We start from the raw sequence: 27039 nt of genomic DNA, 5'->3' as shown, positions 1-27039 counted from the left end.
GTGCTGTAGATTGGGTCTAGGGAATAAACACTTGGTTCAGCATCTTACACTGGCCCGAGCCCAGTGGAGAGAACGATCCTCAGTGCCAACAGAGGCAACAGTGCTTAGGAGCACTGCTCGTGGACTGCAGCACCAAAGTAACCAAGGCTGCTGATACCACACTGGCATCTCCCAACCTAGATGCCAACTACTCCTAGGCTGTAGCTCAGAAGAAGGACCTACGTAGCTCGGGACAGTAGTTAACACAAAATTGCAACTCTGAGAATAAAATAACCCACATACTTGATGAATAAGTGACAGTTAAACTATGAGTATGAAATAGTTAAACTATAATTTTAGCTCTGGAATATTTCTTACAACATGATTTTACCCTACTAGCAACTTTATAGTCACTCATTATCTGTGCTTGAGTTATCTCACACATGCCACAGGATGAGAACACATTATTCAACCATCCGACATACCATATCTGTATCTTAACTTATCCCAGGGTGACATGTTTGTGTATGCTCGGCCCTGATATGCCTTTGGCATTTTAAGCAGCGTAAGCAGTGTCAAGCAGTCAAGTAGTACGAGCATCAATTCCGAATATTTTTAAGTGCCTTCAAGCTCTTTTCAGTTTTTCTTTCTTGCAATTTTTTAAAATGATCTTACCTAACCTTGAACTGTGCTACAGATGCTGCTACCTGCTATCTGATTATATTTATATCCTGTACCCAGGCTTGATTTTGACCCAGGCCACCTACCGACACAAACAACATGAGCAAGTTATGATACAACCAGCTATTAGTCTCTCAAAATTCAGTAAGACACACGATTAAAGAAAAAGCAACAGCTATCAGCCACTGCTGCCCCTTGGCCGAGTAGCAATTGCTGGCATGAAAGTGGGTTCACTTCCAACCAAGGCCAGAAGGCATCTGACCAAGAGTTCTTCCCCTACACTACACTCCAGAAGCTAGAGGACTGGGCTTTGAGCCTTGGATTGGAAATTTTACCGTTGGCTGCTGCAGCTCCGGAAGAGAGTGAAGCAGCAACAATGAAGCTGGGTTCCAGCTCTCTCTCAAGAAGGGACAAGAAGCAATTAGGAGCAACTTCTTAATCCACCTGTCAGTTCTCTACACAGTTATGAAAGCTGGCTCTCCTCTGATCATGCAGGTCCACAAAGACATCAGGATCAGAACTAACAATGCACAACAGCCTACACTGACCTTTATTTTGACATTTATTTAGTTGTCATTTACCACACAGGTACTACAATTAGGTTCAGAACAAGGGCAAGCCTACTCTTTGGATATAAGAGAACATGGTCTCTGTAAAGGCAAAAGGCAAAAAAAATTTCCAAGTAGTATATAGGGTAAGCCCACATAAGCAAAAGCAGTTCAAGTTTCCAAACCCAAATCACAGCATCACAAAGGAGGTGAAAAAAAAAAAAAAAGGAATTAATGACCTCATATGTACTTATTAAAGGAGAATAAAAAGTAGAATCATTTATTTCCCATAGCCTGTACAGAAACCATGTAGTTTCTGTAACTGTATATAGTATAGCTAGAGAACTATGAGTTTAGGGATTGTTATTACAATGCTATTGATATTATTATATTTTAAACATACGATATTTTAAACATACAAATCAATACATAATTTTAAAGTTGAACTTTCTGAAGTGCTTCCAAAAGTTACTGTTAAAATTAATTCAAGCTTACGGCATGGAAAGGATACCAAAAGCATACTTGATAACATTTGGGAGAATTTAATAAGGATTATCCTTTTAAAAACTATTGGTACGGAGAGCTGTTTCCAAGATAATAGGTTTTAAATTTTAAAGCAAGTTTTGTGCGTTTATGCATGTACACAGGTAAACACACAGAGCTTCTTTTAGACTGAAGTATTATATGCTCAGATAAATAGGACAAGCCTGTATATAAACCTGAGGACAAACATTTACAGGGAGATTTCATAATCACAGTAGGACATTTTAAAGGCCATTTATACTTCATTAATGCTATGCTTTAAACAAGTTCACACATGTATAACATGCAAGATTTTTCTGGTAACATAAAGCCCACATACAATTATACATACTTTGTGAACAAAATACAAAACTTGTTCCTGATGAAAAAACGTTTCTCTCCAATCATTATCTCTTACAAAATAGTGATTATATATGATCAACCTCTTCTTGTGCCTAGCTTACTCTCTATTATACACTAAATACTGTTTCACCAAACAGTTCTCAGATACAAACTGAATACTGTATGGAGCAATAGTTGGGTTTTTTTTACATGTATAGGCACAAATCATTTTCTGCAGCAAATTTAGTATTTGTTTTGCACAGACCAAACCCACTGATTTCATAGTCATATTCTCCCTGACTCATTGGATTGTATCTCACTTGCTATTTGAAAGAATAAGCAGAATAGGGAAGTGTGAACAGCATTAGCAAGACTGTAAAAAGAGAGGAGCGCTTTGACCTTTCTATATGGTTTACAAAGTAAATCAAACTTGCGCTTCAGGCACTCATCTGTGGGTGAGTAAATCTACAAATTATAATGCAGGGTGAGTAGCAAAAAGGTTAACATGTCTTTGAGCATACAGAACAAAGGATGGGAGACAATGAGAACAGTAATGAATACGCATGCTATATACACACTTTACAGATCTAGCAGTAATGTAAGAAGACAGCAAGGTTTGGGGGTTTGGTTGTTTGTTTTTTTTTTAAATTTACACACGCATGCAATTAGTAACAGCAATAAATAAAAGTTGTGGACTGAGGTGTAAAAAAAGAGATGACCTATGGCAACTCTTTGTCATTAGATTCTTTTACTCGTGTATAAACTGATGATTCTGTGAAGAATTCTAAAATATTTGCTACCATTGTCACTGTTAACATTTAAATATTAAATTCATTAGAAATAAAGAATGGGAAAAGCATAACTGCTAGAATTTCCACATACTACACTAGACAGGTATGAATTAAAGCCAAAGTACTCAGACTGCTGTTAGAGGAAGTTAAGTTAGCAGGTAGCACATCAATATGGTAGTCTACAATAAAAGACATTGAATTATTTTTATGTTTAGTCAGGCAAATATTTTGCATTTCCTGAATGATAGGTATAGGTTTCAATTGTTTTCCTATTCTAATTTTGAGTGGAATCTATTTAAATATGATATTACTTAAGATTTACCTGTCCCTTTGCTATCAGGTAAGCAACAATCGAAGTATGTCCAAACTGGGCAGCCAAATGAATACAGCTACATCCTTCTCCATCAATTAGCGACGGATCTGCCCCATATTTCATCAGCTGTACAACCATGGATAAGTGACCCTGTCTAAATGTAACAAAACACAAAAAACAAACAACTGAATAACTATACACAGAAAAACTATTAAAATTTTAATATTTGAATACAATAAATACATTTAGCAGTTAATTACACTACCAGAGCTTCTGCACGTTCACTCATACTTTGAAAACAACAATTGTCACAATCTGATTCTGCAACTGAGTAAGCAAACTCATTCACATGAGCAAATTCTATGCAGCCAATGCATGCATCACATGCAATTAGCTTAAGTGTGTTGTACACCAAAAGGCCAGTCAACAAAACCCACAAGTTGTTAATTTAGAAACGTAGTCTACTGTGACTTCTTCCAATCTACATATGAAACCTGCTATTTTAAGAGATGTCAAACAGGCTATGTACTCTCACTGTTTGCAGGGCATATGGTTTATCTTTCTACTATTAAAAACAGAGTGAAATAAAAATAGGAAGAAAAAAAAAAAAGGAAAACTGAAGGCCTACACTTCCTCCACACTACATCAAAAGCTTAAGCATCTTTTTGGCTTAATAAGCATAAGCATATCCTTCTTTTTGATATGGTGCCTGTCAGCACACAGTTTCTGACATGAGCAAAAAGACCTTTTCAACGTCAGAAGCAGCTTCGGACAATGCTTCACAGAACAACAGATTACAGCTATGAACACCAGGAAATTTAATCAAGCTTTTGTGCTATTAACACAGAATGTAGTGCGTGGTCTGTAACAAAGAAATATACAAGCTAAAATCTTTAATGGAGGCTAACAAGCACATCCTCATCTTTAGTAAACAAATTATTTTGATACAATAAATGTTCTAAAAGCTAATTTCGTAAGTCTTCTTTTTCAGTCTACAGTTAAAAATACTAATATGGATAGTGTTTCTTTCCCGCCTATTTCTAGGCGGTTGTCTGAAGAAGCAGCTACTACTTGAAGGCTGTCTTCAATTTTCCCAGCCATTCATCATTCTTGGATCATCTTCTACGTCATAAATCTGATTTTAAGTGCATCTTTAAAAAAAAAAAAATAAAAAATCCACACACGTAATAGAACACTGCAAGGACAATGTCACAAAATCTTCCCAAGCCCCACCTGCACAAGTGTTGCTCAACTTTGAAAGACTGACAAAAATAAGATCTCCAAAGTAAGAGTAAACCGAGGTGACTATAGACTCTAATTTTACTTTACTGTTTTTCCTATCATAGCAATCATCTTCCTCTACATCAGAAATACATAAGACAAAACCTGAATTATATGCTGAAAGCTCCTGTAGCTCAAACGTACCACACTCACAGTGTGCCGTTATCAATGACTGAATTAATTCTTGTACAAAGTGTTCCCAGAAAATACAGCAATTTCATAAATCAATCAGTAACAGATTCCAAGTTAAGAAAAAAAACACAGGAAAAGAAAATTCCAGCAGACTTTTCCCCACCTTGTTGCCCAGTGAAGTGGGGTAGAATTTAAATCTCCTCCAAGCTGATCAACGATAGCACCTTTTGATATATAGTATCTGGAATAACAAAAGTTGTAAACATTATTGCTTGTTTTGGTTAAATATAAAGGACATAGAGTAAGTATGTTTGATGTTATACGAAACAGGCAGTTACAAACCAGAAGATCAGAACCCTTCCTTGCCTTCATATAACCTTCCTTTTAAGAGGTCATGCATATACATTCTGTTTTTTACTTTTCTGATGTGGGTTGGGAGAGTAGGGATGCTTCCTACTGTGTTTTAAACATGCTGCTATTTCCTAGTTTCGTTCTAAGGTAAAACAGAATAATTGATACTTTTTTTTTTTTGTGTGTGTATATATATACACACACACACACATGTATACACTCGTACAAACTGTCTACCACAGAAGTATTTTAATAAAATGGATTCTTCTAAAATATTTAGGGGTTGCTGCATTAAAAAGAATTCTGAGTTAATGGTAAAAGAATATGCTGCTAGAAGACTAGCATATTTAGAGAATTTTGGCTAAAATGGCAAAAATCATATACAATTCAACTTGAAGCACGTATCACCACTGGAATGGCCCTGCTGAAGTCATTGTTCCAAGAGCTCACACTCAAGTTATGTGTTTAGCCAAGTACTGAGATTTTTGCATACTTCCCAATTGTTATTAATGACAGGACAAAAACACCTGAGTATTTAAAAAAATACTTCTAAATGATGGGCTAGAAATTATTTTCCTCTCAAGAACATTTATAAAAAGACATGCTACCTGTAGGAACAAACCAAGTTACCCATATTTAACTGCAGCAATTCATACTAATAGTCATTTGGACTGTTTCTGTGAACTGTTTTCCTTGCTGTTTTATATGGGAAACTAAACTAGCAATATTACTTTTCCTTTGTGAAAGAAAATGCACACCTTACAAAGAAATTACTGTTTTTAAGAAACAGGCCTTCCCAGAAGGCTTCTAGTTCTTAATGCACTACTGTATAAGCCAATGGAAAAAAAAGTTATTACTAACATACCTTTGAAAAGTACTATCTAGCTATAAACTCCTAAGCACTTGCACATCTCAAGTACCTGTAGCTGCAGACTTTTTGCTTTCCAAATACCTGTCAGGTATATATGTCTCCTGCTCTCCCGTCCACACAAACTGTGCTTCAAATCCTCAGCACTGAGTTTCTGGCACCTCAATTTCCTCTAAGTGTTTCAAGACATGGCAAAAAGAAGGGCAACAAACAAAACAAACATGTCCACACTAAAAACATTGAAAGGAAAAGTCCCTTTATACAGTTGCTTTAGAGCCATCAGACACAATGCAGTACTTCAGCAGACTTGCCAAAGTCATATAAACTCTGATTTGTATGACAAACAAGATCTGCTCTGATTGACGCAGGACAGTCCACTCCACTGGTCTCCAGCACCAAAAGAACAAAATTGCAACATCTCTCTGCTGAAGGTAAGCTTTTGGATTTCTCAATGAGAACAACCAAAGATTTTGTGAAAGTCTTGGTCCCGTGTAGGTGAAAAGACAAGGGGTATATAAGGTAAACAGACAATGTAATTTTGTTATTGTGAAGTGAAGTCTCAACTACCAAAGAACAAATTTGAAAAAGGCACTGAGAAGCCATTTAGTCCACCTAGGGAAGGAGTTCCCAAGGAAATCTTGTCTAGATAAAAGCACAGAGAAATTCAGTAAAAGCTTGGATGCATCTCACTGATGTGACAGCCACTCATGGGGAGGTGAACATTAAACAGATTGTCTTCATTCAAACACTGGTCCCTGCAGAAACACAGAATATGTTCAGATTCTACTGAGCAGCAGTACTGCTTACTGGTTAGTACATTTTATTTAGAAGGAAGAACTTGCAGTTTGACAACTGGGAAAAGACAAGGCAGCAATCTCCTGCCAGATGGTGCATTGAAATAACATTTTATGTTTCCTTAAGGGTGTTCTTAGACTAAATTGAGATTTATTGTTGCATTTCAGTTTCAGTACACATAAATGGTGATATTTTTCTGCAAAACCAGACTGAGAACTTAATCTCCTTGTCTAGGTAGATCTTGCAGGACCTATTTTGTGCTTGGTGAGAATGTCTCTGCAGAAAGGAGGAACTGGGCAATTCTACTCTCAGTGAGTCATCTAATCTTCCACACTAGAAGATGCCAGGTGTGCAAGTCCTATTTAAGCAATCTACTTACATTCAAAGCAAGTAGGTCTGATAAGAGGTCGCCTTAAGAAGAAAATACTTCCACTGATCTCCACATTAGGATCACTAAGTCTTTGCTAGCCATTTGAAAACTGCCTCAGCTTGCATTCAGTGCTTGTGGAATCAAAGTGCGTGCAGTCACTGTTGCCAGAAGGAGGAAAAGTAGAAGAAAAATCCTTGCCAGGAGAAAGTTTGACACAGGGAATGAAGAAATGCAGTCACTAGGTAACTGTAGAGATGAAAGGCCAATTTTTGCATTTTTACAAAATTGAGTTGAAGACACACCCATAGGTCAGAGTCATGATGAAAAGAGAATTACGTTGTGGATGTCTGACACTTATCCCTAATCCTACACAAATAAGAAACGGTTCTGTAGTTTTCCTTATAAAATATCAATGGGATTCACCGGTATCTATGCTGAATCTCAAGTATCACAATAAACAGGATGAGGAAATACTAAAAACAAGAGAAGTCCAATTCTAAGCCTGCACTCTCCACAGACGAGCTGCTAAGCTATTTCACTGGGAAGACCTTTTATAGTCAATACGCAGTAAGCAAGACACTGAGATCTGGTATCATGAGAGCAGATCACTCACACTTCAAGCCTATCTCTGTGATACCAAGCTCACTAGCCAACGTATTTAAAGCAATTATCCATTGCACATAATGGGCACAAATAGTGGAGACCTGGGGAGAGATGTGATAGGATCAAACAAAAAGAAAAACACAGAATAATTTCCTTCTAAGGAAATAGAATAATCAGTGTCTCACAAAAGAGGGAGTGAGAGAGTGCACAATATGCTGGGTGATATAAACTAAAATAAATCAAGACCCCCTAAAGACAGAGGAACTTGGAGCATAAGAACTGCATTGGAGGAATGATTTTTAGATGCAGTTAAACACATAAGTAGTCACATGCACTCTAGTAAACAGCAGGAAGAAAATGCAATGCAGTATTCCACAGCGGTAGAGATGCATCAAGAAGGGACAAGAGCTTTGACATACTGTTGAGGAAAAAGGAAGAATTAGACACATTAGATTTAAGAACATTCAATTGTCAGGGCCCATACTAAAATAACTTGAAAGAGATATGGCTGGTACGATTAAAGTTATGTTGAATTAAGATTCTCAGAACAAGTTTCCAGCACTCAAATGTAGGTGGAGAGATCTCGCTAACATATAATAAAGACCTAACTGGAAATTCAGATAGAGATTTAAGCATGAAATGTTTGCCTTCTGGCCAGTCCATGATCACTTCCAAGATTCCTGGGTGATTTTGGTTTCCTATTCAAACCCGTTGTGAGTTCAGTGAGACCCACTTACTCCATGTAGCATCCGTTGCATGATGTGTACAGAGGATCCTCCCTTTGAACATCCAGCCCACCACCAGCAGCCAGGATGCCAGGAGCTGTGCTTCAGTACAGACCGCTTCCAAAGCAGCTCGAACCCCTTCATGTGCTGCCAATATCTCTTATTCAGTTGGAGTATAGCGGGCCTTGGATCCTCTGTATCCCTGACTCCAAAACCCTAGGGGTCAACCTCGAGTCTCCCCTGGTGCTTTCTGCCAGAGGCTCCAGGTAGGGCCATTCTCCCCAGCTGCGGTGTAGAGCACATTCCTTACATCTCGTCCTGCACGGACTGGCCCAAGGGCTACTGCATGAACTATCTCCCGTTTAATTTGTTCAAAGGCTTGTCGTTGCCCAGGACCCCACTTGAAATCGTTCTTCTTCCAGATCACTTGATAGAGAGGGCTTACAATCAGGTTGTAATTTGGAATGTGCATTCTACAAAAATCCACAATGCCTAAGACAGCTTGTGTTTCCTTTTTGCTAGTTGGTGAAGCCACGGCTGTTACTTTGTTAATCACATCCTCTGGGATCTGTCAACATCCACCTTGCCATTTTATTCCTAAAAACTGGATCTCCTGTGCAGGTCCCTTGACCTCACTTTGTTTTATGGCAAAACTGGCTTTCAGGAGGATTTGGACTATTTTCTTTCCTTTCTCAAAAACTTCCTCTGCTGTATTGCCCCACATCAGTGTCAACAACGTATTGCAGATGTTCTGGAGCTTCACCCTGTTCCAGTGCTGTCTGGATCAGTCCATGGCAAATGGTAAGGCTGTGTTTCCACTCCTGGGGCAGTCAATTCCAAGTGTACCAAACGCCCCTCCAAGTGGAAGCAAACTGTGGCCTGCACTCTGCTGCCGAAGGGACTGAGAAAAACACATTAGCAATATCATTTGTGGCATACCACTTGGCTGCCTTTGACTCCAGTTCGTATTGAAGTTCCAGCATGTCCGGCACAGCAGTAGTCCGCGGTACCTTGACTTCATTCAGGCCACAATAGTCTACTGTCCGTCTCCACTCTCCATTAGACTTTCGCACTGGCCATATAGGACAGTATAATAAAGAAATGTCTTTTGGAGACACTGAATTATTTCACAGAATCGTTTAGTTTGGAAGGGACCTTTGGACATGATCTAGTCTACCCATCCCTGATCAAAGCATCTAGATCATGTTGTCTAGGATCATGTCCAGTTGGGTTCTGAATGTCTTCAAGGATGGAGAGTTTACAACCTTTCTGGGCAACCTGTGCCAATGCTCAATCACCTACCCAGTAAAATAAGTGTTTCCTGATGTTCAGATGGAACTTCAGGCGTGTTTTAATTTGTGCCCTCTGCCTCTTATCTTGCCCCTGGGCAGCAGTGAGAAAAGTCTGGCTCTGTCTCCTTTACTCCCTCCCATCAGGTATATTATTGATAAGATTCCAGGTATTATATTACCAGGTATCCCAGGTACTTATATATATTGATAAGATCCTCCTTGAGCACCTTACATACATTGACGAGATAAGCCTTCTCTTCTCTAGGCTAAGAAGTCCAAGCTCTTGCAGCCTCTCCTCATGTCAAATGTTTCAGTCCCTTTATCATCTTTGCGTCCCTGCACTGGACTCACCCCCATTAAGTCCATATCTTTCTTGCAAAGGGGAACCCACAACTTCACACAGATGTTCAGCTTCAACAGTTGAGTAGAGAGGACAGATCACTTCCCTCAACCTGCTGGCAATGTGTTTCTTAATGCGGCCCAGTATACCACTGACCTTTTTTTCTGCAAGGGTGCATTGCTGCTTCACAGACAGCTTCCTGTCCACTAGGACCCCAAGGTCCTTCTCATCAGATCTAAACCTTTATCTATGTACCTATCTTTATCTATTTAATCTTCTTTTAAGAGAACTGCATCAGGACACAGAAAGTCCTTTAAAAACAAGATGAGAAACATGAACCTGAGATCTTCTAGAAACTCAAGACCTGGTCTGATGAAGCTGCTGGTGATGGACATACATGGAGAGAACGTGCTTAAATAAGGATGTTTTGCATTTGTTTTTATGTGTAAGTACACATATTCATTAATAAGAACTGTTTTGAAAAGTGGACTGATTGAAGATGTGCAGTTTATGTCAAATATTCTAGAAAACTGCAATTCAATAATATTTTGTGTATTTAGATTTAATTGCACATGCTTAATTAATTGTTTTGTTACTGGTAGAGAGAAAAAACCACAATGTTCTATACACACTCATAATTTGTAAAACAGCAAGTACTAAGAATTATCTCTTCAGAATTTAAGCTCTCCATGTTCTGAAAGATAACAACAGGTTTTAAAACACAGTCTCAAATATTATGCTCCAGATTTTATAAACTGAAAAGCAAAAAAATACCCTAAATCCCATAGCTCCCACTATTAAAGATTGTTATTACTTGAAAGGAGAGGTGCTGCAATGTTACCTGTTGTAACAGCAGTGGTTTTAAAATGCAAAGAAGTTATCTAAGTTAGAACTTCTTGAAATGCAGAAGGACATAGAAATTGCCCCTTGCATGATATTAATCTTGCTTATTGAAAAAAAATCACTACTATCTAGCATCAAATTTCCCCTCCTCAAAAAAGAAATTTGGTATTTCAACCTTTATACCACAGTATAAAGGAATTGCACGTGCAGCTGACCAGCTGTTCCACAGGTTTATCTCATTTGAGAAGTGTCTGAGCTTGACTTCTGGACATTTAATAGGTTTTATTTCCATTAACTGTGTCATCAAAACATTGCTGCCAAAATGCAAATTATGTCTTTTGACTACTCCCCCCGCCCCTAAATTTCAAGACCAAAAATTGAGGTTTTTCAGAGAATTAAGATTATTTAACAACTTAAAAAAAAGAAATCATCGTTTTTAAGGACATGCTTGGTTTATGTTTAACTTAAAGTGTAATACATACTTCACCAGATCTATCCTGTTGTTGATTGCAGCCCAGTGGAGAAGCGTTACGTTTTCTTTGTCTGGTTGTCGTACATCATAACCTGCTTCCACCAACTCTCTACATCGTTCATATATTCCATACCTCAAAGAAGAAAATAAGATTTTTTCAAAGTTGTTACCTTGGATAAAAATGCATTCAGCAAACACCACACTTATGGTCACAATACAAAAGCTTCAACAGAAGAGAAACAAAGCAGAAACTTTACTTTCTGTTTCTATATGATTACAGATCTCTTGCAACAAGAAGTTTCCACTGGCAGAAGTTGTATTAACCAATTCAAGATTTTACAGAAAACTTGTCTCTGCAGCAAACTATACATTAGAGCAAGACAAAACATAGATAAGCATTAAAACAAGTATAAATAAAACTCTTCTCTTCCCAGCAACTCCACTACATTTGTTTCTCCCACCTCTGTTCCCCTTCCTTTCCATCTCTTGAAGACCAAAAGAGCTTAGCCCAACAGATTTGACAGTATCTTCCTAAAATTCCAGGGGCAGATTAATCAGCCACTCGATGGGGATTAACAGTGGAGCACCTCTTTGTGTCACCTTTCCACCTTTCTGTAGCAAGAATAACAACTTCAGCACTTCTTCAATAATAATTATGAAACTGGTATTAACTGAATGATCAATCTAATTGATCATCAGATCAATTGCAAACACTAGCAGAGCTCAAACACTTCCCATTTTTCTTCTCAGATAACAAAAAAATAGCAATTTGTCTCATAAAAGTTATAGTACCATCTACTTTTTTATACCACTTCAAAATTCTATACTTTCATATGAAATTAATTCTTTCATTAAAGATGACTATTAAATGTGAGATACCTTCATTTGAAAAAAAATTCTGCATACATTTTGAAAGTTGAAACAATTCAGGAAGTATACACATCACTTAGGCATCTAATGTAGGACTAACTCCAACATTAAATAAAGTTTGTCTTGATGCTTACACTGTTCTACTGCCTATTTTTAGTGGCAATAAAAGAAATGCAGAAAGGCGAGTAAAGATTCCATTTCAATGTCTGTACAACCCACAGGGATTTCTCAAGTCTTGAGGAGGAGACTGATGTGTGGGCAAACCTTGAAATCAAGATCAATGCCTCATGACATCCGACTTCTGCTACAGCTGAATGTTAATAGCCTCTCAAAGTTGGAATTTAAGTAAGTTTTCCTTATGCTGCTTCTATGTTCTACTTTCTGCAGGAGAGCCAGCCTTAGACAACTTTAAGTCTCCTTTGCTCCACTTGATAGGCTTTCGTAACTGATAGAGATCTTCTTTCCAGGGTAGTTACCATTCTTACTTTTTTTTTCATGTATTTGAATGGATCCTCAATCTGGACAGCACTCCCTTAGTGAGACCTCAAATGACTCAAATCAACAAACCTCAGGAATGCTTTCCAAGCCTATCGTAGGCTTGAAGCACATAAATTAGTTGGACACTATCAAAAAAGAAGTACTAGACATAACAGCCTACTTAGATCATGTTGTTTTCAATTTCTTAGGAAAGTTGTATTAGAAATTATGAAAAATGCTAGAAATTGCTGTCATACCTATAACCTTTCCAAACATTACAAAAGGTGAGAACAAAGACTATTGCAGGCAGTACATACCAATTGGCAACAAGTCTGTAAAATTTGGTCCCTCAGACTGAGTAAAAAAGCAGCAGTCACGAATAATTTTGATGACAAAGCTTTGTTTTTAATTGGGGGGGGGGAGGGGGGGGCGGCGGCAGAGAGAGAAGAGGTTTGGTTTACAAAGACTTAAAAATATGCAACCAGCTAGACAAGATACACATACTCAGACACACATAACTGCCAGGAAAACTGATAAGGTTCTAAGTCTGGCCAATCTTCAGATGCACTATCTCCCAAGTCCCAGTCTAGATGAGCAGTGTGGCCTGATGAGTGCCTCTTCAAATGGCTTAACCCCTACCATTCCTGACTTTCCCCACCCCAGCTGAAAGGGCCACCGAAACAGGTCAGGACTACTAAAGGCAGGTCAGCTAAGAATGAGGAGTGAGAAGAGATAGTAGAAGAGATGGGGGAAAGAAGGACTTCTGAAAGCAAGACTGCAAATTCTGATCTTACTGCAGTACAATATCATACTAGCATATTACAACATCTAGAGGTAACCTGGAAAGTGATTCATACAGAATAGCAAAACACCCTTTTGTTGACAAGCTGTTCTACTCCAGTCAGCTGTTATGACAACCCTTCCTACTGTAGACAAGCCTGCTGCCTTTGTTTAAACAACTAACTGAAGCCATAATGTAAGAAATTATTGACCGATAGCCCTGCTATTAGGTTTAACACTCATCAGCTAAAAAAATTGTTCTGCCTAAGGCTGAGTTTAGCTGACACTCATCCTGCTTAAGTAAGTAGGACTACACCACAAGAAGTAATTATATTAATAAAATATTCTAAGTTATTGGAAAGAGACAAAGAACACAATAATGCTAACTTCTATAAAGTGTAAGAGGCAATCATGTAAACCTTTCACGCAATGGATTAGGATTTTCCTGACACGTACCGGTTTTGGTTGGGATCAAGTTAATTTTCTCCATAGCAGCTCCTGTGGGGTTATGTTTTGGATTTGTGACCAAAACAGTGTTGATAACACCGGGATGTTTTAGCTATTACTGAGCAGTGCTCACACAGCATCAAGGCCTTTTCTGCTTCTCACGCTGCTCCACCAGCGAGTAGGCTGGGGGTGCACAAGAAGCTGGGAAAGGACACAGCTGGGACAGCTGACCCCAGCTGACCAAAGGGCTATCCCATTTCACATGACACTGTACTCAGCAATAAAAGCTGGGGGAAGAAGAAGGAAGGGGGACATTTGGAGCGATAGCGTTTGTCTTCCCAAGTAACTGTTACGCGTGATAGAGCCCTGCTTTCCTGGAGATGGCTGAACACCTGCCTGCCCATGGGAAGTAGCAAATTAATTCCTTGTTTTGCTTTGCTTGCATGCACAGCTTTTGGGTTCCCTATTAAACTGACTTTATCTCAACTCATGAGTTCTCACTTTTACCCTTTGATTCATTTCCCCTTCCCACTGGAGGGGGAGTGAGCGAGCAGCTGTGTGGGGCTCAGCTGCCTGCTGGGGTTAAACCACAACATTACTATTAGTCAGCTATGGTAAACCATACAAATAATTTAGATGAGTGTCCTATCAAGTTAGCTACACAACACAAAATGAACCTCCTTGAAAGTAACCTCTCATACCTAGTCAAGTTTTTGTTAGACCATGCTACCAAGAAAGGTAAAACCAAGCAGCACTGTCAGTCTTCAGGGGGATGGGGCAGAGGGAGAGGGGTGTTTGTTCCTTGGGGTTTTGTGGGGGTGAGGGGGTTTGTGGGATATTTTTATTTTATTTTAAGCAAATATCTAGTCTTACAGAGAACGTGATGCTGCTTTCTGAAGAACTTTGCTCAAGAGGTATGAAAATGAAGGAGAGCTGTGGCAAGCAGGTGAATCGACTCTGCAGCCTGTTGAGGCAGAACACTGTTGCCAATGCCCCTGCAGAATCACAGAATCATATAGGTTGGAAAAGACCTTTAAGATCATCAAGTCCAGCTGTAAACCTAACACTACCAAGTCCACCACTACACAATGTCCCTAAGCACCTCATCCAAACATCTTTTAATACCTCCAGGGATGGCGACTCAACCACTTCCCTGGGCAGCCTGTTCCAATGCTTGATAACCCTTTCAGTGAAATAAAATTTCCTAATATCCAATCTAAACCTCCCCTGGCGCAACTTGAGGCCATTTCCTCTCGTCCTATCACTTGTTACTTGGGAGAAGAGACCGATTTCACCTCTCTACAACCTCCTTTCAGGTAGTTGTAGAGAGCAATAAGGTCTCCCCTCAGCCTCCTTTTCTCCAGGCTAAACAACCCCAGTTCCCTCAGACATTCCTCATCAGACTTGTGCTCCAGACCCTTCACCAGCTTCGTTGCCCTTCTCTGGACACGCTCCAGCAACTCAATGTCTCTCTTGGAGTGAGGGGCCCAAAACTGAACACAGTAGTCAAGGTGCAGCCTCACCAGTGCCGAGTACAGGGGCACGATCACTTCCCTAGTCCTGCTGGCCCTGCTATTTTTGATACAAGCCAGGATGCCATTGGCTTTCTTGGCCACCTGGGCACACTGCTGGCTCATATTCAGCCAGCAGTCGACCAACACCCCCAGGTCCTTCTCTGCCAGGCAGCTTTCCAGCCACTCTTCCCCAAGCCTGGAGCGTTGCATGGGGTTGCTGTGGCCCAAGTGCAGGACCTTGCACTTAGCCTCATTGAACCTCATACAATTGACCTCAGCCCACCGATCCAGCCTGTCCAGGTCCCTCTGCAGAGCCTTCCTCCCCTCAAGCAGATCAACACTCCCACACAACTTGGTGTCAACTGCAAATTTACTGAGGGTGCACTCAATCCCCTCGTCCAAATCATTGATAAAGATATTAAACAGAACTGGCCCCAACACAGAGCCCTGGGGAACACCGCTTGTGACTGGCCGCCAACTGGATTTAACTCCATTCACCACCACTCTTTGGGCCCGGCCATCCAGCCAGTTCTTTACCCAGCAAAGAGTACACCCGTCCAAGCCATGAGCAGCCAGTTTCTCCAGGAGAATGCTGTGGGAAACCGTGTCAAAGGCTTTACTGAAGTCTAGGTAGACAACATCCACAGCCTTCCCCTCATCCACTGGATGGGTCACCTTGTCATAGAAGGAGATCAGGTTGGTCAAGCAGGACCTGCCTTTCCTGAACCCATGCTGGCTGGGCTTGATCCCTTGGTTATCCTCTACATGCCGTGTGATAGCACTCAGGATGATCTGCTCCATCAGCTTCCCCAGTACCGAGGTCAGGCTGACAGGCCTGTAGTTCCTCAGGTCCCCCTTCCGGCTGTTCTTGAAGATTTGCTAATCTCCAGTCAGCAGGGACCTCCCCAGTTAGCCAGGACTGCTGGTAAATGATGGAAGGGGGCTTGATGACCACATCTCCCAGTTCCTTCAGTACTCTCGGGTGGATCTCATCAGGCCCCTTAGACTTGTGAGTGTCTAAGTGGTGCAGCAGGTCACTAAACATTTCCCCCTCGATTATGGGGCTCCATTCTGGTCCCCGTCCCTATCTTCCGACTCAGGGGGCTGGGTACCCAGAGAACAATTGGCCCTGCTATTAAAGACTGAGGCAAAGAAGGCATTAAGTACCTCAACCTTTTCCTCATCCTTGGTCACTGTGTTCCCTCCCCCGTCTACTAGGGGCTGGAGATTCTCCTTAGCTCTCCTTTTGCTGCTAATGTATTTGAAGAAGTATTTTTTGTTGTCTTTTATGGCAGCAGCCAGATTGAGCTCTAGCTCAGCTTTGGCCCTTCTAATTTTCTCCCTGCACAGCCTCGCTGCACCTTTGTAGTCCTCTTGACTTGCCTGCCCCTTCTTCCAGAGGTCATAGACTCTCCTCTTTTTCCTGAGTTCTAGTCAAAGCTCTCTATTCAGCCAGGCTGGTGGTCTTCCCCGCCGGCTCATCTTTCGGCACCTGGGGACAGCCTGCTCTTGTGCCTTTAGGACTTCCTCCTTGAAGAATGTCCAGCCTTCCTGGACTCCTTTGCCCTTTAGGGCTGCCTCCCAGGGGACTCTGTCGACTAGTCTCCTAAATAGGCCAAAGTCTGCCCTCTGGAAGTCTAAGGTGGCAGTTTTGCTGACCCTCCTCGCCACTTCTCCACATATCAAAAACTCTATCATTTCATGATCACTCTGCCCAAGACAGCCTCCAGCCATCACATGGCTCACAAGTTCTTCTCTGTTCGTGAACAAGAGGTCCAGCAGGGCACCTTCCCTAGTTGGCTCACTCACCAGCTGTGTCAGGAAGTTATCTGCCACACACTCCAGGAACCTCCTAGAAGCCCTAATAGGATGATCCTCCTCAGAAGCCCTGATAGGATGCTCTGATTATGCTCCACTGATGTTTACAAATACCACTCTCTAGAATTCACCCATACACTGCTGTGAGGCCCTGGGCAAAGACTACTGTATAGGTTCAGATACAACAAGGAGTAGTAGGAATGGATTCCTCCTCCGGGCTTAGCATCATAGACTTCCCCTCCTCCCCACTGGAAGACAAACTGCAAGTCACAGGTACTTCCTACCGCTTGGCCACAAAACAAATCATGAAGTCCTGCAAGACATCAGAAGAGCCTTCCCAGGAAAAAAAAAAACTCTTTCCAAAATTTAAACTGAGAATGAGGTAGATCACAATTTTTTATTTAATTCACAATCAGCTTGTCTGTTCCTAGCAATTTGTTTTGGTATCTTGAACTCCATCATAATTGATTACAAAAGATGTAACACACAAGGTATAATTTAATAACTCTTCAATTTATTAAAATTGTCACAAGAGGACTTAAGGATCTAGACAGATAAAATCTGCCTGGCAAAAGAGGTTAGGAATTTACAATAATTTGCACCTCTTCCTGGAAACAGCAGGCTCCCTACAATTAAATAAAACACCAAATCTGATGCAGTCATGGTTTCTTGAGCTCTGTCCTAGAAATGCAGCATTCTTCTCTCACATACTACCTACAGTCTTCTTCCATCAATTTGCTGCAGCTGACTTCACCTTGCCTTCTCCAAAGGTTCATGACCCACTGTTAGATTACAAAATGAGAAAGTCACCTATTTCAGATATTCAGCATAATCGTGCTTATAATGTTGTTATAAAGGGCTCTATGCTCTTCAAGAAAGAGGAGTGGAAGAAAAGATTCAAATCCTCACAAGAGACTGATATATTAACCTAAGAAATTTGCAGCATCTAGGTGAGTTCTAGAGGGTGATGCTGTAAACATCACTACGGAGTATAACTAAAGCATACTGTTGAGCTTGCCTTGTTCTGAAAAAAATGGGACTAGTTCTTCCAGGGCAAAAATACCATTGTGCAAGCTCATTTCACTATCACAATCTCTAAGCTGTTTTGGCAACTAATATGTAACATTTTATTTGCCATCATAGGTTAAAGACATTCTGAATTTAATACTTTCAAAAATAGTATCCTAGAAGCCTTTTGCATTTTAAATATGTGATCCATTTTTTAATCTTTTGTCTGCAAGCACATTGACTCTTGGAAATAGACGCTGCCAGCTTTGCTGCATGATTAACATAAAATTTGGCCACAATACTAGGAAGGAATCTCTCTTCAGTGAGCACATCACCATGCCAACAAACAGTAGGTAAACCAGGAGCTCACTCCCTCATCTTGCTCTCATTGTAACTCCAATCAAAGCTGTTTTAACTGGAAATGTAATCAGTAGAAAAATGATCACCTTTATCTTTTGAAGTCTCATTCCCATGAATGATGGTGGTTAAATACTAGCAAAGGCTTTCATACGTTCTCATGGTTTTTGTGTTAAACAGTAAGACAATTTTGTTTTCAACAGCAAAGGGATAACTCAAGAGCTGCTTAATCAACTGTTAACAGTGATGTTGAGACACAAGAGAAATTCAGCTCTTGCATATGTTCCAAAGCCTCAAATTGTCTAGACAGTTGTGGCTATATTACTGGTGTCATTAAAAAAATCCCACCCTTCCATACAGAACTTCAGATACATTTCACTTTCAGCAATATAATCAAATTGCATGGGCACAAATGACCAGGTATCAATAATGTGTACCTGTGTCACAGTCTGCCCATCCTCTCCTGCGAATAGCTGAAAAAAGCCAAGAGTAATTGTCACTTTGGCCAACTCTCACCAACTTGAATTATTCCATGTGTATCCTATTTTTTCTTATCAGTTACCCTATGAATGATGAGAAACCGTGAGGAAAAAAAGCATGTTCTCAAATGTATCCGACAACTTTTTTCCTGACCAAGATTCAGCATATTTCACATTTCATGCTGCACTATTTCACAACGCACACGATTTCATTTTGAATGATCTCAGTGAATAAAACTAACAGAAAAGTTAATCTTGCAATAATGAAATCGTAACACTTGAGCACAAGGAATCAATCTTCCAGAAGTCACAAAAGCACTTGTTAATATCATTGATGTTTAATACCCATGTTCATAATGGTTATTTAACATACTTCCAGCATAGCTGGAATTTGCTTAAGTTCACTACAAGCAGAAGGTGCCTATTCACTCTCAACAGAACTGGAAATCACAACGCAAGGATTAACGTCTCAGATTTTTTTCTCCTAGTCATAACCCACCATATACTTCCCTACCTGTGAACATTAGCTACTTTTCCTCAGTTTCATGGCTTAGAAGATTTAAAACGAGATGAAGGCAGCAACTTTAAGTTATTATGTTAACACAGTATCCTTCCCAAGACAAAGTTACAACTCCAGCCTTGGATGACACAGGGCTACTGGTGCCAGAAGAGATAGAAATAAACATACCCAACATATCTCCATTAAATTTCACTTTTAAATAATTTATGACTTCTTTTACAAGACTCCCTTCCCTTGCAGCTCCAGTGAGAGCAGTGAATGAAAACAGTACACAGCCCACTCTGATTTTTGTAGAGGCAGAAGAAATTCAAAGACTTTCTCCGTAGTTATAAGTGAAGTACTTACTAAGTATTAGTATGCCACATTCCTCCATTGCAATAGCAAATGCAAGAATGGATGATTTTTTTACTACTGCTTTGAAAACAGATTTTCAAATACATATGAGTGGCCTGCTTCTGCTTTCAGAAACACAGTGGAAAATTTATATGATCCAAACTGAATTTTGCTATAACTGAATACAAGATGCCAGGAGATTACACAGACATTGTGACATGTGCAAGATAAAGGGCTGAGATACTACTACTTTTAACACTACCTAGATGCCCTTGGACATGTTTATAACAAAGCCAGTGAAAAACTGTCCTTTATAAAAAATAGATATTAAAACTAAACACCATGATTTTTACTCCAGCACAAGTTTCTGCAAAATAAACAGAGATAGACTATTTTTGGTATAAAGCATGCCTTGGCCCCCACGTCTGTAGGACAATTTATCAGGAACATAATGGAGAAAAAAAAATACAAATACTGACAAACTCTTTGCAATGAGAACATTAGCCAAACTGCTCTTTTCTATACAAAGTCTTAATTTGATTGTAAGAGGTTATTAGATTTGTATCTCATAGTGTATGAGCATGTTAATTTAATAAGTGTCCAATCTACAGACTAAGAAGGTAAAGCACACAAACAGTTCAACAAGACATGAAACAACAAACAAATACTTCCGGAAAAATGTGTGGAGCTTGCAAGCTCTTATTTTCCCTTGCTGAAAAACATAAAAGCAAATGCATTATTTTACTAACATTGTTTTATTTCTCTGTAATCGAGTGCCAATAAACTCAACAACTCAAAATAGAATTCTACACTCAAACAGCATATATGAAGTATAGATGAGTTTTAAACCTTTTCATCCCATTTTTCATCATCATCTTTGACATTTAAGGAACCATGTTGCCCATTTACATGTATGTTGCAACAATAATATAACTAGTTACTTTCACAGGAGAAACTTTTAATAATGCAGCACATGGAATACTGTAAGAACAATCATGATTATGAAAAAAATTAAATGACTGACTAGCTACTTATATGATGTGACTACCTGCTTCCTGCTTGGATTATCACAAATTTAATAGCAAACAATTCTATGCTATGGTGAAATGTACTTTCTGCCTGTCAAGAAGCCTACAATTTAAGTGGTCTTACATGAAATGCCAAATCATTTTGGATGACAGATCAATTTGACTTTTTTTTTTTTTAAACAGAGGAAGACACACAACTTTATCATCATAATTAGGTATCAGGCCATTCTCAAGACCAACAGAATTTCATTTAACTAATGGGTAGCTGCGGTGCTTACATTTGTCTGTATCACATTAAAAAACCCGTTATATTATTTTGGGGAAGTTTTGAAGTGTTCTGAAAAAAAAGTAACTGTGCTGCCAATCCCACGTTGAATGCTACATGTCTGGACTTGGAAAAAAACCCACCCAAACAAAGAGACTGAAAATAATTCTTATTCTATTTGGCTACATTTTGCTTGGACTTACTGAACTGCTTGGGGAGGGGAATTCTGGGAGATAGATGAGTGGCCCTTTTTTACAAAACTTTTTGCAGCATCTTACATTAGCACTGAACTAAAAAACAAATAAAATCAGCAGATATTTTAATCTAAGTGAATATTTATTTTTGAGCACAAGTGGTAGAGGATAAGATCACCTATTTTTCACACATATAAAAGAAGTTATATTTCTACAAAAGTGAGCAACTACATCATTTTAATAGGAAATGTATATTTTTAATAACACTTAATATATTGGCAGCATTATTTATTTTATTGCAAGCCTTATGATATTTGGTGGGTTTATTTTCTGCCTTAAACTTCAGAGATTTCTCCCTGTAAGACAGCTGTTTTGTATAACATGGCCTTCACATCCTAGTAAATACTTAAAAGAAAGGTGAGTTCTCCCTCTGGTCAGTGAAGTGCTGTCTGGATATCACACCTTGATCATATACCCATGCTGACAGTCCCTCTTCCCTGTGATATTAACAATTAGGGCTATGATATGAAACTATAGTTCTCTTTGGCGAGATGTCATCCTCTCTGTAAATCCCATCTCACCATGACTGCGGGGGCACATAACAGATAACTCACAGCCCTGTTGATTCTTGTTTGAGGAGACCAGAAAAGAATTATAACTCAGCTGAAAGCACAGTTCAGCCTAAATTTGAGGGCTAACAAGGACAAATGTGTTTTACAGTTTCAAACATACAATGAGCATACAAGAATGGAAGCAGGTAACTTGCAAAGCCACCTCTGCTGTCAGATTTGCATGCTTTTAAGCAGCAGCTAGTTTGATGTTATGCCAATATTTTCATTTCTAAAAATCCCCTAATATAAGGATTATAGGTTGTAGTATTAGTATTGAAGTATTTAGAGCAACAATTGCAGAGTCAGTCAACATCTATTTCAGGAAGTTAAACTCCTCACAACTGAAAACAAAAAGTGAAGGGAAGTACATACTTCCTAAACCTAAACGGGGCCTGTGTCACATGCAGAGCTGCAAAGTTGCTTTCAGTTGGAGGAGATGCCTTGGGATCGTGGTGGTGGGCTCTGAATGGTAAACAACAGCAAGCCAAAAAGTAGCGTCATGACAATTCTTCAGGAAGTCTTGTGAGTTAGTATGTACTGAAGGACTGTGTAGAAGACAAATTTGTATAATTCATCTACATTAAGAACGCAATTATTAAATTTGCACACAGTTTACTCCTACAATCCTTTCACAGCAATAAACTCAGCTTCATAGCAGCGCTGAAACTGCAGAATGAGACACGATGAAGGAAGTTACACAGAGACACATTCCTTCTAACCTATAAATGATGTCAACAAATCAAGGAAACCCTCATGTTTGTGTATCAATGTTGCCCACTTACCTCTTAATCATCACCTACTGAAAATAAACAGTGCCAATAGGAAGAAAACCATGCGTTCTCTTCCAACGATCTGTCCAGCAACCACCTGTATTTACAACTTACCATAATTCCTCTCGCATATTTTCATACAACACTCAAATTTGTCTTAACAATTATTTTGTAGAGTTCACTTCTGAAATCTTCCACTCCCGTATCTACAAATACAGTTCACCTTCCACTTTATGCAAATAAAAAAATCCATTTTACTGTTTAACTAATACAGAAACAGACAAACCTAACACTCAAAAATAAACTTACTGTGTGGCTTTGACAATGTCCCAAGTGCTGTAATCATCAATGTGGCTTTTCCGTCCAAGAGATTCACTATATCCATGGTTGTAATGGCTTTGAGGCTTTATTTCCTAAAAAAGACAAACTTGCTATTAGAACACCAAAATCAGCATTACTAAAGTTTCTCAGAAAAAAAAAAAATTATTGTAAGCAAAACTAAAAACAGTACCCAGTTCAACATACTATAATGCTACCTGAATCTGAGGCTGGTAAGCTGACTGGCCACATTTCTCTATTTTGTAGAGCAGGCCACTGTATTCCCTAGTATAGATTTCAAACACCTCCCAGAAAACACCACTTGTAATAGCAGAGTTCTGCCAAATCCTATGCTGGGGTATTTTTTTAGAATGCTAACAAAAAGTAAAAGCAATTTTTTCTTTGTTTTTGGATTTTTTGTTTTTATAAATGCAACATAGCATAGCTAAAGAAAGCTATTGGCCATAAACTGACAAAGTCTCACTCTGCTACCACAAATAAACGTTATACTTCAAACAGTATAGTCAAATACCTTCTAGAAAATAAATAATTGGGAATGATTAATACCAATGACTAGAACCTACTGATACTTTATTGATTCTTCAACTCCAGTCCCAGCTTCAGAGGTGATCTATATATGTTTAACCTATGAGTCTCAGAAATAAATGGCATGACCATGACATGTTCTTCACCAGATACAGCTCCCTACAAACTTAATTCTTTTGATGAAGGGCAATACTTCAACTCTTAATGCTTCCCTTGGTGGAATTTATATTAAAACACTGTATTGACAGATCACTAGGGCAGCAACATACCATTTTTCTTTACAAACTGCATGCGAAAATCAGCTCAGTAAGCTGAAATTGAATGATTAATTTTATCCAGCTTCTAGACAATTTTCCATTTGTTACAAATACTAAAGCTGATTGCCTCTGTGTATCAACTGTGCAATTCAGCACAGCTACATAAGAAAGGGTGAGAACTGGAACAGTGAAGCAAAAAAAGAAGGAAGCTCTCTGAAAGTCCTAAAAATGCCTTTCAATTTATTTTATTAAAATGTGTTGTTTACTTTTACTCGGTTTTCCCAACATATAGTTCCATAAGCAGAAGGTTTGTTTCTTTAATCTACACCTGGCAATGCTTTTAAACACCTTATGATAGGTGTTTAATTAAGGTTCCAACTTCCACTTAGTTATTAAAATGAGTGATCAACTTTTCATTATTACACTAGACAGATTTTTATTTTTTTGAAATAAAGATATCCTGAGTCAAGACAACCATGACATAATACACCTAACCTTAAGAAGGATTCACAGTCACAAATCCCCATTGCCTTCTCTCCCAAGAGGCAAATGTTGCCCCACTATCTTCGGTGACTAAGAGACACATTAAGGCTAGGAAGACTTCCTATTTCCAGGATGAGTGGGTCTGCCATTTCTCACATTCTCTCAGTTGTGCAATAATTTCTGCAAAAGGAGCTGTTGGTCACAATGAGAAACATTATGATGAGAGGAAATGGCCTCAAGTTAGGATGAGAGGTTTAGATCAGATATTAGGAAACATTTATTTACTGAAAGGGTGCTCAAGCATTGGAACAGGCTGCCCAGATGGCAGAGTCACCATCCCTGGACGAGTTCAAAAAACATGTAGATGTGGCACTTCGGGACATGGTTTAGTAGGGATGGAGGTGTTGGGCTGACAGTTGGACTAGATGATCCTAGAGGTCTTTTCCAACCTTAATGATTTTATGATTAGTAACTTCTTACTGTGTCCAGTTGTGGCTAGTCAGCCAAAATGTTTTCTAGCTTCCTGCGACATTAACCAGCTCTATTGGTTGCAATGAGAGTTTAAATACTGAGCCTGCATGCAGACAAGTAAACTCTGCCCTCTGACTCTCCTAATCTGGAACTTACTCATCTTGGCTGTATAAACACAATGCCTTCCCCATAACTGGATGCTGGTAATCAAATCAGTCATTATAATATTTTCTCATTAGTTATTTTAAAGGTATTTTCTAGCCTCAAATTATTACATTATGCATTATGTATCTTTTAGAGAGATTAAAAAAAGATACCTAAATCTGAAAACCATGTTTTAAATATTTCTTTCCAGATTTCAACTTACTGAAGTACCACTTAAGCAGAAGTCTGAAAACTTATACCAGTTATAACCTTGGAGTAAACCATCAAGAAGGTAGTCTAGTTGCAAATCCCAAAACTCTCAGTATTAATTTCAAAACCGAGTAACTTCAGTAGAACATGTTTGTATTTGTTACATACAATGTACTTATTTCAGACAGGAAAAAAAAAATGAAGATAAATTCTAATGCATTAAGTACATTTTGTAGTACTAAATTAATATAGTAATTTACATAGTTAGAACATTTATGACATTTTATACACTAAAAAACCTTTCAAGAAATTCAAGTGTTTAGAGATTTAAAACCAGAACATAGTAACACTGAGAACTAGTGCAAAAGCCTTCATTTCAAAGTAATTTATTCTTATGCATAGACTTCTCTTCAGAAAAATAATTTTTTCCATTTCACGCAGTACCTAAATGATCAAAGTACATCTCTTCTTGACCACAATGTTATTTTGTGGCATTCAATTTTTTTTCTAAGCCTGAAAAACTAACTCAATTAACCAGTTAAGCATTGCCAGCCCAGCAGGAAGGCTGCCCTGTTGCCATCTCTACAGGAGAGACAACCTAAAAGTCCAACAGGGCATCTGCTGTCGTCCAAATTGCACGTTGCAACCAATTCTCGTACTATCCAGAAACATAGCTTCACTTTGTACTTGAAGAAGGCAACAGCTTAACCAAACCTTTTTTTCTCCCGCTACTAGATGAGACAGAGTGTTATCTGGAGTAAAGATGCTGAAACAGATACCGGAGAACATTACAATTTAAAAAAAAGTAAAATAAGAGACAGCTAAATACATTATTTTATGCCACATGATTTTCTCTTTTCCATAATATTCAAAGAAAAGCAGGATTTATACCTTCTCTGTTCACCAATTATTACAGCACACAATTGCAGTAGGATTTTACATATCAAATTGGAATGCTCAGACCCTGAAAAGCTGAAGGATAAGTCAAGTAGGCAGATGCCAGAACAAAAGAAATTCACTGTCCTGGAGCACCCCTATGAGGAGATAGTAGTTCAATGTATTACTTAGCCTTTCACAGCTGCTGGAAGGGGAAAAATTCTCTCTTGTTTTTACCTAACAATTATTAAAAGCAAACTGAGAAACTTGCATTACTTTCAGGCAGATGTTAATTTACCAGGGAACGTTATTTCTCTTAAGCTGCATTTTCCTGACCACTTCAAGCACACAAACCAGGCTTCTGTTCCCTTGAGCCCACACTAGCCAGTCAAGAGAGCTGCCCATTTACAAGCAGCGTAAATTTACATCAGCCTAAAGTGACCATGAAACCACAGCTTTATACTAATGCTTTCACAAAAAGGTTTATGGGAATACAGCAAAATCTTAATTATTAAACATGTAAATTCAAAAGTGTGAGATATTCCTTAGCCCTCCTACAGCTTATCTACTACTTTTACTAAGAACTTAAAGGTAACAACGGTACCCTTAACTTTAAAAAATATATATATAATTTTTAATCTCCATTTGTACTGATAGAGTCTCTGAACTATTTTTATGCTGAAACTTTCAAATTTGTTATATTAATGCAAAATAGCCCAAGTCATTAAAGAGTTAGATTTGAAGTGATGGTAAATATGACTGCCTGACAAAATGAGCAAGCGAGAAACAATTTTCTCCCTCTTTGCTCCCAGTACACACATTAGCAGTTACAATCCATTTGTAAAGACTCATGACAAATATAAACTAAAAGTGAATCCTATGTTTCCCGATTTACTAAGAGAGTTGAGTTTGTATTTTACATTTAAGAACAGTTGAAACAATCCCTAAAATCCTGAAAGGTGTATGAACATCACAGCCTCAAACATCATACAACAAAAGTCTTCTAACCATAGTG

The 27039-nt window shown here is 38.8% G+C and overlaps 1 protein-coding gene across 1 annotated transcript in view; it reads right to left on the bottom strand.

Annotated features, from left to right (window-relative positions):
- ZDHHC17 (zDHHC palmitoyltransferase 17) overlaps positions 1 to 27039 on the bottom strand; it is an 80698-nt gene that overhangs the window by 37975 nt on the left and 15684 nt on the right. The window contains exons 2-5 of the mRNA XM_072863983.1: positions 23029 to 23132; positions 11259 to 11381; positions 4753 to 4830; positions 3186 to 3330 (exon numbers count right to left, since the gene is read on the bottom strand). Coding sequence (XP_072720084.1) covers positions 3186 to 3330; positions 4753 to 4830; positions 11259 to 11381; positions 23029 to 23132 — 450 coding nt within the window. The remainder of the gene's footprint in view (positions 1 to 3185; positions 3331 to 4752; positions 4831 to 11258; positions 11382 to 23028; positions 23133 to 27039) is intronic.

The sequence above is a fragment of the Ciconia boyciana genome, chromosome 1, assembly GCF_034638445.1.
Source record: "Ciconia boyciana chromosome 1, ASM3463844v1, whole genome shotgun sequence".
Taxonomy (NCBI): domain Eukaryota; kingdom Metazoa; phylum Chordata; class Aves; order Ciconiiformes; family Ciconiidae; genus Ciconia; species Ciconia boyciana.
Note: the sequence above shows the minus strand (reverse complement) of the source record. Positions and strands in the feature narration are given on the sequence as shown.